The sequence below is a fragment of the Peromyscus maniculatus genome, chromosome 4, assembly GCF_049852395.1.
Source record: "Peromyscus maniculatus bairdii isolate BWxNUB_F1_BW_parent chromosome 4, HU_Pman_BW_mat_3.1, whole genome shotgun sequence".
Taxonomy (NCBI): domain Eukaryota; kingdom Metazoa; phylum Chordata; class Mammalia; order Rodentia; family Cricetidae; genus Peromyscus; species Peromyscus maniculatus.
In genome coordinates, this window is record NC_134855.1 from 23,287,605 (window position 1) to 23,300,916 (window position 13,312).

Sequence of the window (13,312 nt, forward strand, 5' to 3'; positions counted from 1 at the left end):
TTTATCATAAAATTATCCCAGCAGAGTCCATTCTGCAAGATAACATCATCATCATCATCATCAGTACTCCATGCAGGACCCAACAGCTCTGGCACAATATTGCCAGTCATTTATCTGTTGTCAGCACAGGTTACACACTGTAATCCTTGACTGCCTCGGAATTAGAATGTCTTTGATGTCCCCACAAGAGTTTTTTGCCCGAAGGCTTTACCAATGCTCGGCGGCTCAGTGTTTATTCCTCCTAATCTTCCTCTCATCTCCAGGCTAGCAGTGACAGATGGTTATGGGCACACAATAGTATTAAGAGTTTGATATTTTTTTTATGCTGTGCTCTCTGTACAACAAATAGCTATCAGACGCGGGCCAGAGAGCTGCCATGGCTCGCGTAGGTAATGGCAAACAAACAGCTCGGGTTGATGCTTTCTGTCATTTCCCCTCCTAACCCTGCTTGTTTTCATTGTATACTCTCAAAGGTAAACTATATTAACCTTATAGACTGTTATTAAAAAGATATATCTATATGAGCATAAAGTGCTTTTCTTTTTTCTTTTTCTTACTCTTTTGATTATGAAAGTAATACTGCTGACATATTGAACAAATATCGAATGTCAACATAAATTTTTAGTGTGTGATAATATCCCCTTCATATAGCTGGGTGTCAGGCGGGACCCGTGGATGATGCATAGCAGTAAATAACCCAAACAAAATTAGTTCTCCTGTCAGCTTCTACCTTGTATGTCCCCAGGCATCAGTAAAATTGACTGCACGCTAGATTTTCAAAATTAGCCCTAATGTTAGCTATGTGTCTGGCAACCTCCAAGTTTCCAATGTTCTACTATATTACCCGTAAGGATGAATGTGTTACTTTTATATTTTGGCATTTACTCTTGCTGATGCGGCTTTTTTCCCCTGTTCTCCAAATTAAAAATAATTTAGCTTTAACAATAAGAATGTGCACAAACATCATGCTGCATCTCTTTAAGCAACTAACTTTAGGCAATTAAATTAAATTAAAGCAAAAATATACAAAGGAAGAGAGGGAATTATTCAATTTAATATTGTTAATTTTATTAACATAGCTCTGTCTAATTTTGTGCAAAGTATTGAATAACATGGTTCTCAATCTTGCCTCTATATTGTTGTTTTATACCCACAGTTTCCAAATTATTTAACATTTTTATGAAAATTCAGAACCAAACTTTTTAAAATTGACTTTCTTGCAATACCTATTCACTTAGAGAGAAGCCAAGGTTAATGGAACAAGAGAGGTTTTCAGAAGGCAGTAAATGAGGATGTGTATTTTACCTTCAAATAGGGTTCTTTTCATCCCGACCCACTGCATCTCAAATCACATGAAAGAATCCTGCGTCTTGTGACACTCTGAGGACAACATGATGCTGGAAGGGTGATGGGGAACAAACAAGCCCAAGACAGCATCTCATAACAACGCTTAGCCCCTAAATTTCAGGTTCATGCATTTAGAATCAAAGACAAAATCCCTTTAGGTACCAGATGCTGCAGATCAACTGGGAGAGCTGGAGGAGTTTTAATGTGCTTGGAGGCAAATCCTGGGCAAAGGCGCTTTCCTGCCGGTGTGTGTGCTTATTACTTCACCTGCAAACAGTTGCTCTCAATCGGACCTAATGATCAGCCCAGCACTGCTGCAATAAAGAGGCCATAATCTGTAGGGGAAGCAACTCTAATCAGGCCACATGCAGATTAAACTAACTGGGAGGAATAAAAACTAGATTAAAATATTCATGCCTAATACCAGAAGATTATCAGGACATTTTACCTCCTTAAATCCTAATTTATAGAAACCAGGGCTAGGTTTACGAGTTTATATTTGGTGGGATTATATGCTGCATTGACTTTCCTGTGATGAGAAGAAATTCTGTCTAGCACAATACAAAGGCATTTGGCAGGAGGCAGACGGCTTCCCATGCACTAATACGCTATGACAAGTAAAAGGAGGCTGTCCAGTTGACACTGGTCAAAGTAAGAGTAAAGAATGGAAACGATTGTTTTTAACAGTGATGTGATTTATTGATGTCCATATGTGAATTAATCCTGGACTAACACTGTGAATATATAATGGCATCTGATTTTTCTACTTTGAAACTTCTTGTGTCTGGCTGCTACTGCTAGTTGAACAAATCATTACAAACATTATCTATAATTCACATATAAAGTAAAAACACAACAATTAATGTACAGTTACGGGCAATGCTGCCTTGGTACTGTACTAGTATAGTACCATGTGAAACTGTAAATGCAAATTTAAGTGATCTTTTTCTAAAGCTACCAGCACAGCAAGTTAGAAAGTCTACTGTCAAAATCCATTTTGTAAAACTCTTAGTAAACCAGCACATCTTGACTTACCACCTGTGAGGCCAAGTGATATGCAGCGGTCTTGGCTCATCATCAACTCCACACAAAAGGTTGCTGGGATCAAGAGCTAGAGTTTTGCTCACAGGAAGAGAGCATGAGTTATCTTCTGACAGGCTGGACTTCTCTAAGTCTGATTTCTGGGTTGGGTTGTCCAGGGTTTCTTGTCCAGCATCAAGGCCAGGGTGTTCATCAGACTTGGATTTCATATTCCCCGGTAACTTCTTAGAATCCCTCTGCTCTGGTTGGGAAGGAAGCATCACCGGCAGAGCTGCAACACCATTTCCACTAAGGCCGAGCATCTTCCTTAAGTGGGCTATTTTGTGCTTGGGCATGAATCTGTTACAAAAAGGGAATGCAATATGCTTTTTGTGAAAAAAAAAAAAAGTAAAATTAGTTCCTTACCTTCCTATAAGGACAAAGTGACGACATACAAAACTGAGAAAAAATAAAAGATGTTATGACAAAAGTTCTCAGGAAAGTGCAACAAGTATTAGTCACCAAGAGAAAGCTCAAAGGTTTGAAGTTGGTCACAACTGTCTTTGAATAGTTTTCACAGAGTTTTTGTGGCTACAAACGTGTGTGGCCCATATTGTAGACCACAAGACTATAGATGTAGTTTACCATTTGTCACTCATTTGTCTTTCTAGATTTCCATTTTGTGTTTTCCAGTCATTCCATGGCCTAGAACCTTTCTCATCAATCACTAACAATGTTTGAAACTTCCTGGGTTAACTCTTGCTATTTCTGTTCATGTGGCTGCTTTGTATTCCTGGGAACCTACATATAATTTCCATTAAACTGACTTGGCTAATATTTCCTGAGGCATATTTTACATTCTGTAATTTTCATTTCTATGTTTTCCTATAATGCTTTTGTCAAACAGAATTAAATATACTGCTGATTTGCAAAGAACCTAAATAAAACAAAATCCTGAAAAAAATCCTAATATAACCTAAAATCAAAGAGCCACCAATACAGGAGTTACCCATCTATAGGGACCAAACCACAAGGACTTAGAGTGGAGAGAGGTGAGTTAACAGCCAACTAGCCTATGTGGGCAGCACTTTATACTCACCAGATACTTCAACATTTGAAACGGGGGAATAAAAGAAAACTCCTGACTTATAGATCAGTAAAGGCTTAAAGATGGCTTTATTGAAAGATTTTGCAAGGCAGGCAAGTTCTGTGTTGAGAGGACAGTAGAAGAGCTTGTGTGGGAAGAGGGCCTCATCTGGAAATAACACACAGCCCAGAGTCCTGAATGCAGGGCTAGAGGAGTTGGCTGGGCCAGGTGACTGAACTCTCAAAATTCTATAAGGCCATCCAGAGTCTAGGCCTCTTCCTGAATTGTGCAGTCAGTGAGTACATAGAGAATACATGTACTTCTGAGGTGGGGAAGAAAACGCTTGGAAGCAGAATAAGAAACAGAAGTGGAGAAAGTGATTTTGAGAGAGTAATGCCACATTACAGAGATGAACCAAAGGCCTCCCTCCACAGGATACGTCAACAGAAACATGAGACCCTTCAGAGGGCTTGGAGGACGGTGGCTCAGCACTTGGCCCTGTCCTATGTTGATGGCTGCTAATGCTCACATAGTCTCTGTAGGGTAGAATAGGCACAAACCCTGCAGAAGATCAGGGTATATGAGTGAAAGGCAGCAGGTAAGCACAGGGACGTAGGGCTATTTCCCTGAGGACATTTGCTAGTAAAGAAGTAGGATTCTGAAGACAGGAAAGCCTTGTGAAACAGGAAAAAATTGTAACATGCGATGAATGGCAGGATTTATTGGAAAGTGGTGGTTTGTTAAAGATAATAAGTGGTTTTCCTATAAAGCTAAAGAAAAAAGAAAAGGAAACAGAAAAATAAAACAACAAAACAAAACTGTTTCACATACCACTTGTGGAATCTAAAGACTTATTTCATGAAGCCATTAGTTCAGATCCCCTTTTACAAGAAAGTTGAAGAGAAGTGGAGAGAAGAATTAAAAACTTACACATGCATACATATATACCTCCTTGGGAGGGACGGATAGCCAGAAAGTACATGCAGCAAAAGATATTCAAAAACAAACAAACACAAACCAGGTGCCTTGAGGAGTGAGAACACAGAGAGAGAGTTAACTGGGCCTAACGCCACGCCTGATGAGCAACACCAGAAAGCACAGGGGAGTGTAAGTGAACTGAATAGCCTTTTTATAGCACATCATGGAGATTCTACAATCAAAAGATGTCTTCAGGGACTTGTTTTATGAAACCTCCTATCTCTTCTGATTTCAAACAGGTAGAGAAAAAAAATCAGTGAGATCCATGGAACTCCTTCCCTCCCCAATGCTAAGCAGATGGCAGCACAGGAAGAGAGACTACCAAGAATGGTACCAAGTCTGTAAGCACCTTAATAACACAATAGGATAGCTTTTGATTTAAAATGGGAAGAAGCCTGGGCATGCACAGATTGCAATTCCATCTCATAGGTCAAGAAGTTTTAAAGAGACAAATGAACTTTCTTTCTAAAACAAATTCAACATATGAAGTGCATTGAAAGCTCTTACTAATCACCACATGGGTATTTGTGTATGGATGTGACAGATCTTTACCTTCCTGAACAGAAGGACAAATGGTAAGAGAAGAAGCCGCCAGTCTCAGACACATCTGGAAAGCAGAAACGTAAGCTAACTTGTTTATGTAGATAAAGAATGCCAGCAAAAGGAAAAAAAAAGATTCGGACAAAATTACAAACCATGCACAAAGGATTCACAATAACAAATCAATGGGCATCGAAACAACATCTTCATTTTTAGAAAACAGTATCATGACCAATCTTACTCTATTAAAATCCATTTATACTGTCCATCTTGTGAGGCAAACTGCAAATGAAAAGAGATAGGAGATTGGCTAAAGGGCTATAAACAATAGGAGTTGATAACTGACAAGGAATTTAGTGATGGGCAGGTTCTAGCCCTGACTGTATTTCACATGCTTCACAAACATTCTCAGGAATGATCAGACTCTCCTGTTAATGCAGGTTGTGGCAGCTACCTTGGGGATAGGTGGTAGTGAATAAGGACATGGAGGACACAGGATATAAACAGGACAGTAACTCAGAGCTTACAAATCCCACAAACCCATGAAATCTGAATCAATCTTGAAATAAGAATGGATGTAGCGTGAATCTTAAAAGTTCTTATTAATTAAAACAAACCTACAGCCAGGTATTGGGGTGAATGCTGGAAGATCAGAGAAGCAGAAACACAGCCACTTCACCTTGTCAATTCCTCAGCTGATCCTGTTTCCTCAGACTGGAAGTCTCTCGCTACTCATCCAGAATGAATCTCAGCTGAACTGCTGCTAAAAGCCTAAAAGCTTAACCAGCTCAAGTTCCTGGTTTTCACGCTTTATATACCTTTCTGCTTTCTGCCATCACTTCCTGGGATTAAAGGCATGAGTCACCATACCTGGCTTTTCCAGTGTGGCTTTGAACTCACAGAAATCCATCTGTGATAGGATTAAAGGCGAGTGTGCTACCATTTTCTGGCCTCTATGTTTAGTGGCTGTTCTGTTCTCTGACCCCAGATAAATTTATTAGGGTGCACAATATTTTGGGGAACACAATATCACCCACAGATGGACATAAGGAAAATGTCACTGAAAACATTTGAACTAGCGCAGATGAGCAAGTGCTGACTTGGCCTAGTAAACTGCACCCTGGGTTCTGGATCCTAGTGCACAGGTAGGAAGAAGCTGAGTCTCTGTGAATGCTGATTTTACCGGGGCGCCTGACAACTGTATATGTTTGAGAATTAGAGAGATCTTAGAAGAGCAATAATAATGATTAAGGCAATGGAAGTGTTGATTTATGAGGACAGATTAAAGGAGCTAAATATGAATGGCCTGGTGAAGTGACAAGTAGACAGATACATAATAGGCGTCTCCAAGGAGAAAGAATAATTATTTAGCCTGGTACAAGGGGGTATAACTAGGAATAATGAGATGAAATTAAGAATGGGAAATTTTAAGCTGAATTTCAAGAAAACCTCCCTGACGGTATAATTTATTAGCTCATAGAATAAATTCCCCATGGAATGCTAGAGCTAGGGAAACTTAATAATTGAACTGGACAAAATACCAATAAATAACATAGATAACAATCCAGTACGTAGAAGAAGGTGGTTACAAGCAATTCTTCACTTATTTATACATCTTTTCACATTTTTAAAACAGTCTATTCATTATATTGACTGTCGTCACCCAAAGAAGTATTTAGATATTACCTGGATTTAATAGGGCACCTCTTTAGGTGGGGTAAGTTAAAAACACCATTCTCATATACCTTGCAGCAAAAGTAATAGCATAAAATCAATACATTTTAACTACTTTATTTCAATAAAGCTGGCTTTTAGGCAGGCTGGACAAATACATTAATCTGAAAATGAAACAAAACAGTATCATTTCCCATCCACACAATCTGAATCTGGTGCCTTGGAGCTCATATTTTCATAGACATGTTTATGCAAACAAGTTATTGCCATAAGAGAAATTAAAAACAACACCTTTTCTGCCTTTCTGAATGCAGCTCTGTGGTCAATTACTTCTCATCAATAGTAAGTTCAAACAGGCAGAATACTAACAAGCAGTTTGCTTAATAATAGTCACTACTCTAATTAACCCATCCAGTACATTCTTAACCAGACACTATTTATAATCTATAGTTAAGAGACGCCTGGCAATAGACTGTTCTTATGCCTAAAAAAATACCTTAGAGATGGGCTGACATGGAAATGGACAGAATGTCCTGGCACTAACCTACAGAAACTAAAAACAGGCTTAAGTTTCAACATTTTCTTTTCTTCCTCAGCTCCGGCTCTGGAGCTGCTAATGAAAAGGGAGAGAGAAGAAAAGAAGAAAGGTCAAAAGAAAAAACATGACCTGCATTTCAGAGCAGATATCAGGAATCTCTCAGAAGCACTGTCAGAAACTTCCAGGATTATGGTTACTACACTCATTTCCACACTTCCAATCTGTTATTAGCCAGAGGACTCTTCCTTTGAGCTCTTCCCCAACCAATGGCCAACATATGAAAGAGAATCCCTTCTTGCAGCCTCTCCTTTCAAAACCTAATCTTTTCCATCTCTGTCCCACAGTCTCCAAAGATATTGTCACAAAATCCCAGGACCAGGCCAGGCAATGTGTAAAGACAAGATTAGGCAAATGTTTTCTAGGTCTAAATTGATATCCTTCCCTCCTACCCTTTGCAAGTCCATGCATATAAACATAGTGCTCAACACAGTCAGGAGAACCAACAGATCCTAAATAGTTTAAATGACGGTAAGAAGGGAAGTAAGTAAAGGGAAGCCTCCTAAGGATCTCAGTTAATTTCTGTTAGCATGAAGAAATGTATGTAGCTGACCAGAGAGGAATTCAAGAGGAAGGCCATTTTAAAAGAAGGAAAGGCAGCCAGGCATGCACATGGGTACATACCATGCTGAGGGGAATGTTTTGGTTAGAATGTATTCATGGGGAAATGTACTACTCATAGTTCTCTTTTTGAGAGACTGTAATAAAGAGTGCTTACCACAGTAATTTCCAACTACAGAGTTTATACAAACAAGTAACGGTATGTCTATGGACTGAAGTCCACAAGATAATGATTATCTATAGTCTTGCTTCATCAGAGAGTGGGAAGACAGCAGGTGATTTAACAAATGATGCAAAGTAGCGGTGAGTGAAGAGAAAAGGGCAGTGCAAATGACCAAAGTGTATCCAAATCTGTGTCAGGAAAGAGAAGGAGAATGCTGAGTACACAGTGACCTGCCTGTAGGGTGAAAAGGAGAGAGGTCTAGATCCAGCTCAGGTCTGGATGGAAGGGACAGTACTGTTCACTACTTTCACAGAATTTGTTTTATATAACACCAATTCTGTGGTACATGAGAAAATGTTTAATAAGAAAACAAATTTAGGAAATGCTGAGATAAACAACATTTATTCATTACAGGGCTTTTAAAATTGCATACTACCATGTGCTGCACAAATGTTCATTCATCCACTCTTTTGATTACCTAGTATATCATAATATATAAACTCGCCCAAACTTAACACTCCATGGAACAAGAAACCTCCCTAACATGGCATCTTCAGAACGAATGACTAACCCAGGAAACTCTAGGCAATGCTACTTGAGGCCTGAAGAAACCTGAGTGAAAAGCACGGGGCAGGCGGATGGGTGATGAACTGTCAGAGGCCAGTGATAGCAGCAGGATGGGAGAGGCACTCCCTTGGGAAAATGATGACTGCGAAGAAGAAACATATCCTGAGGTTCTGTATTAGTAGGCTAGATGAAAGAAATCACAGAACTCACGAAGAAGTGACAGAAAAAATATGGTTATTCATACAAATGACAGGAAAAAAAATCAATCATGTTCATCTAAGTGATTTCTTTGGATTCTTGGATTGAAACCAACTTAAGGAGAATGGAAACAGGAATAATAAATAGTAACTTCTAAAACTAACCAGAAAGACACATATACAGACAGTTTAGTGATCTAAGTTGTTGGGTAATTTATAAAAAAACTATTCATTGTTACCCAACAATGTGTTAGAAATTAATTACAAAATTAACATTTTTAGAATTTAGCCACATAAGCAAATAGCAAAGATAATTAAAAGATCATGCTTGCCACATGTCTCCAATACATCAATTATATGGTGAGCAGATTTATATACTTTATATAGTATACCCATAAAGTATAAAAGCAAAACTCTTGACATAGAATTCGAATGTACACATACTCTCTCTTTTCTTCCTGTGATGCTATCTTTACAGAAGAATCACAAGCAAAGAAATCCATGCTAATTATAACTGTATGTGTATAAGCCATAGCATTAAGCAGAAAGACCTGTATTCTTGGTTGGCTGGTTAGGGTATGGAGGCATGCTCTTTTTCACTGGTGATGACCAAGAGCAAATTATTAATAAAATAGGTGGCACATGTCCATGGAGGTTGTTTCTATGTTGTTTGAACAGACTCAAGTCACAGATGAGACAGTCATGATCCCACAAACCCAGCACAACTGCTTTGGAGAATGAGACAACAAACACTGAGATGGGTGAGGCTGGTTTTTCACTGTTTGTGTTATGGTACAAATATTCAAAGGCAATATGAAATACTGAGAGCAATCTTGAGAGTACAGGAGGCAAGAGAGTCTTGCTTGGACAAGACAGAATTTGTAATGGGAAATGAGGAGTCACCAAAATGAGGTGCAGTAAAAATGAACAAGAAGATACCCTTCCACTATTCACTAGCCCAAGAAATGCTTGTTGAAATTGAAAGAGGATGTGTGGTCCCCAGTTAGGCTGCATTACTTAGTAAAGATAGGCTCCTCCACAGAAGACTGACAGTAAGAGACTACAACTTCCTCACACATGTAAAGGATGGTTTCCTGACAGCCCCCTTTAAATGGCTGGATATAAGCTGTCTTAAGGAAACCATGGTTCTGTTCCCAGGAGCCTATTCCCACTTATTTATATTTTCCACAATTTGTAAGAGTAATTTCTTCAAATCTAACATTTAGGGGGTAACTTTTCTTTTACCATTTGCTTATATGGACTCTTAGAATAGTGTACATAATTAGTATTATTTGTCTTAAATCGTTATATCTTGAGTCCCCATACTCTCTTAATTTCAAGGTGTTTTAGATTGTATTTTGCTAATTTAACTGGCTACTTATATGAACAACTCACCTTAGCCATAAAACCCCTTTAGGATATAGTCTTCTCCTGTTCTGATTATACTGTTATCTAATATTTAAGCCACAGAAACCAGCCTTATCCAGATGAAATATTGTAAGACAGTGTTGTTAATTTTACATTTGAAATAAGTGTGCAAGTTAAATACACAACAAATATAATAGATAATCAGAAATGCCTGATATGCAGGGCCATTTCTACAATATAATCAAGGTAAAGAGAAGTCTGGAAAACACTGAATAAACAAGGTTTAAAAAGAAAAAAAATTCATTTACCATACAAACAAAATTACACATAATAGATGGCAGGCCAAATGGCCAGCCGCCCTTGTAGAACACAGCTTGGGAGGTGCTGCAGTCAGGAAGGAGCTGCAGCAGAAACCACATCTGGAGAGAGCCTGGCTCCAGGACTGCACCAGAAGAGGATGCTCAGCCCTGCTCTCATCAAGGTCAGACGTTTGCCAGGTATGGGAGTGAGAAGTGGGCTGTTGCTATGCTTTGGATGTTTGTCAAAGGCTGGTGCTATTAAGAGGGGGAGATGGTAGACTCCACCTCCACCTCTTAATGGTAGATTCCATTACAATGGGGAGATGGGTTTTAGGGGAAAGGTCTTCAGGTAATTTGGGACCTGCCAAGGAAGGTAAATCTTTTTTTTTTGTTTTTTTTGTTTTTTGTTTTTTTGTTTTTTTTTTTTTTTTGGTTTTTTTTGAGACAGGGTTTCTCTGTGTAGCTTTGCGCCTTTTCTGGAACTCACTTGGTAGCCCAGGCTGGCCTCGAACTCACAAAGATCCGCCTGCCTCTGCCTCCCAAGTGCTGGGATTAAAGGCGTGCGCCACCACCGCCCGGCGGAAGGTAAATCTTATGAGGTCCTTTGGTAATGTTGGTAAAGAATTACTATATAGAAGGCTGAGTTTGCCCCACCCTCCCTCTCTTTGTTCTGGTTCAAGATGAGATTGCTTTTACACATATTCCCACCATATGTGCCACCATCTGCCATGTTCAGCAAAAGCCAACCCAATGGAAATGTCTGATCTTGGACTTTGAACTTCTAAAACTGTGAGCAACATAAACCTTTCTTTGTATATGCTGGCCACCTCAGGTATTTGATTGTAGTAATGCAAAGTTAACTAACAATAGTCTAACTGGGGGGGGGGGGAGCGGATCACACATGTGAATGGCCCAGTGCATGACAGACATGGTCCAGAAAGAAAAAGTAAAAACAGCCAGAGCACTACTTGGGTGGAGGATAGGCAAGAAGATAAGGTAAAGAATGAGATGAGGCCTGGCATATTGGCAGGGGAGGCTTTTGTCCTTAACAATCTAAAAAGAAGTTTTGGGTCAGCAGGGGTCTGTATAAACACTCTGGCTATAATGTGAAGAACAGCTTAGGATAAATGTGGCAGAGCCAACAATAATTAATATATAACCTCCGTCAGTTGTTTGAATGCCCGTAAAATAAATGGTGAAGGCAGAGACTCCTACATACAAAGAGGAAAAGGAGGGAAATAAAAAAAAGCCAACGAAACTTCACAAGATGGAATGCAAATGGCTAAGTGATGCCTGAACAGAGAAGAGGCGGAACACGTGGTTCAGCACAAGTGAGTATACACAGGTGCCAGGATGCTATCCAAGAAGCTGCTCATGGTGCTACAGAAGGTCTGAAAGGATCAAGAACAGGCTACTCTAGGGGCCCATGCAGGCATAGTTGCAAAGTAGAACAGAGCATAGTTGGCACTAATTCTGTGTAAAGTAACACCTAAGCCCCTGATTACCTCTCCCAATCTTTCTCCCATCAACCACCTCTTCCCCTGTCAGTTTCCATGTCAAGGGTGGAAAGGAAGATATCTAACTAGAGGGGTTGGGTCAGAGACCAGGCAAGGGCAAGGGTGAGTCAAATGGAAGAATACAAACTCATTCACTAGTGGCTTTCTAGTAACCTTTTCCCGTTTGATTCCCAAACAGATTGAGATATGCTTCTAGGAGATTGTCCAAGCTTTTCTCTGGAAACTAACTGTGAGTGGTGACCTAAAAAAGAAGTTGATCTCTGTTTCACTGAAGAGAACAGTCACCAGTGAACAAGTTCTGGCTCCACAGAACTAATCATCTTTTGAGGTATTGCTGTAAAATATGAATACATGTAAGTGACACTAGGAAACCTTTTTTAAAAAAAGATTTAATTTTATGTGTACACTGTGTATTTGGGTGAATATATGACCACATATGCCTGGCTATCCACAGATGCCAAAAGAGGGTTTCAGATCCTTTGGAACTGGAGTAGTTGGATGTGAGTCACCTGATAAGCATACTGGGAACTGAACTCTGGTCTTCTGGAAGAACAGGATGGCTCTTAAACATGGAGCCATCTCTCCAGGCCCCAAGTCAACCTTTTAACAGGAAATAAATGAGACAAAGCAAACAAGTAGATAAATATAACTCAGAGAAAAAAAAAAAACTACTACAATGTGTATAATAGAAGGTAACAGAAAATTCCATAATAAGTGTCACAATATTAACATTTACATCCATGGAAGGAAAACCAAAATGTACCAGGAAGGGCATTCAAAACCAAACCAAACCAAAACTAATAATTTAAAGTATTATGGGGGGGGGGTAGGAGGTAGTTCAGTGGTTAAAGTGCTGGCCAAGCAAATGGCAGGCCAGGAGTCTGCATCCCCAGAAAACCATGGAATTGCTGACTTGACTTGTCTGTTCATTTGTAATTCCAGCCGTTCAGGGATGAGAAAGGGTACCCCAGAACAAGCACCTAGCAAGACTAGCCATATACCTGAACTCTGAGTTTGACTGCCAGACCCTGCTGCAATGAATAAGAAGAAAGAATGATTGAAGATGATTTCCATCATCAACTTTTGGTCTCTACATGTCTGTGAATGTGTGGTAGGCTACACACAGGCAAAACAATGGAAACCCACCCACCCCCAACACACACAAACATACACATATTAGAAATTGAAAAAAAAGAAAAAATTAACTGAGGAAGAAAAAAATCAGAGTTGAAGGAACTGAATGATAACATTTTGGGGGCAATAAACAAAGAAAAGATATAATATGTAGTTTTGTACTGATGAGATGGAGTGCCCAACTAAAGAAAGGAGAAGTAAATTCAATCCAAGTATAATCATTCAGTAGTTTCAAAATACTTGGGTAAAATCCAAAATTCCTATA

At 39.3% G+C, this 13,312-nt stretch overlaps 1 protein-coding gene across 20 annotated transcripts in view; it reads right to left on the minus strand.

Moving 5' to 3' along the window:
• Qtman (queuosine-tRNA mannosyltransferase) overlaps positions 1–13,312 on the minus strand; it is a 451,643-nt gene that overhangs the window by 122,320 nt on the left and 316,011 nt on the right. For 18 of the 20 annotated variants that reach the window (XM_076569393.1, XM_076569394.1, XM_076569383.1 and 15 more), the window contains one exon: positions 2,383–2,727. The exons of the other annotated variants lie outside the window; for them this stretch is intronic. In XM_076569393.1, coding sequence (XP_076425508.1) covers positions 2,383–2,727 — 345 coding nt within the window. The remainder of the gene's footprint in view (positions 1–2,382; positions 2,728–13,312) is intronic. 20 annotated transcript variants of the gene reach the window in all.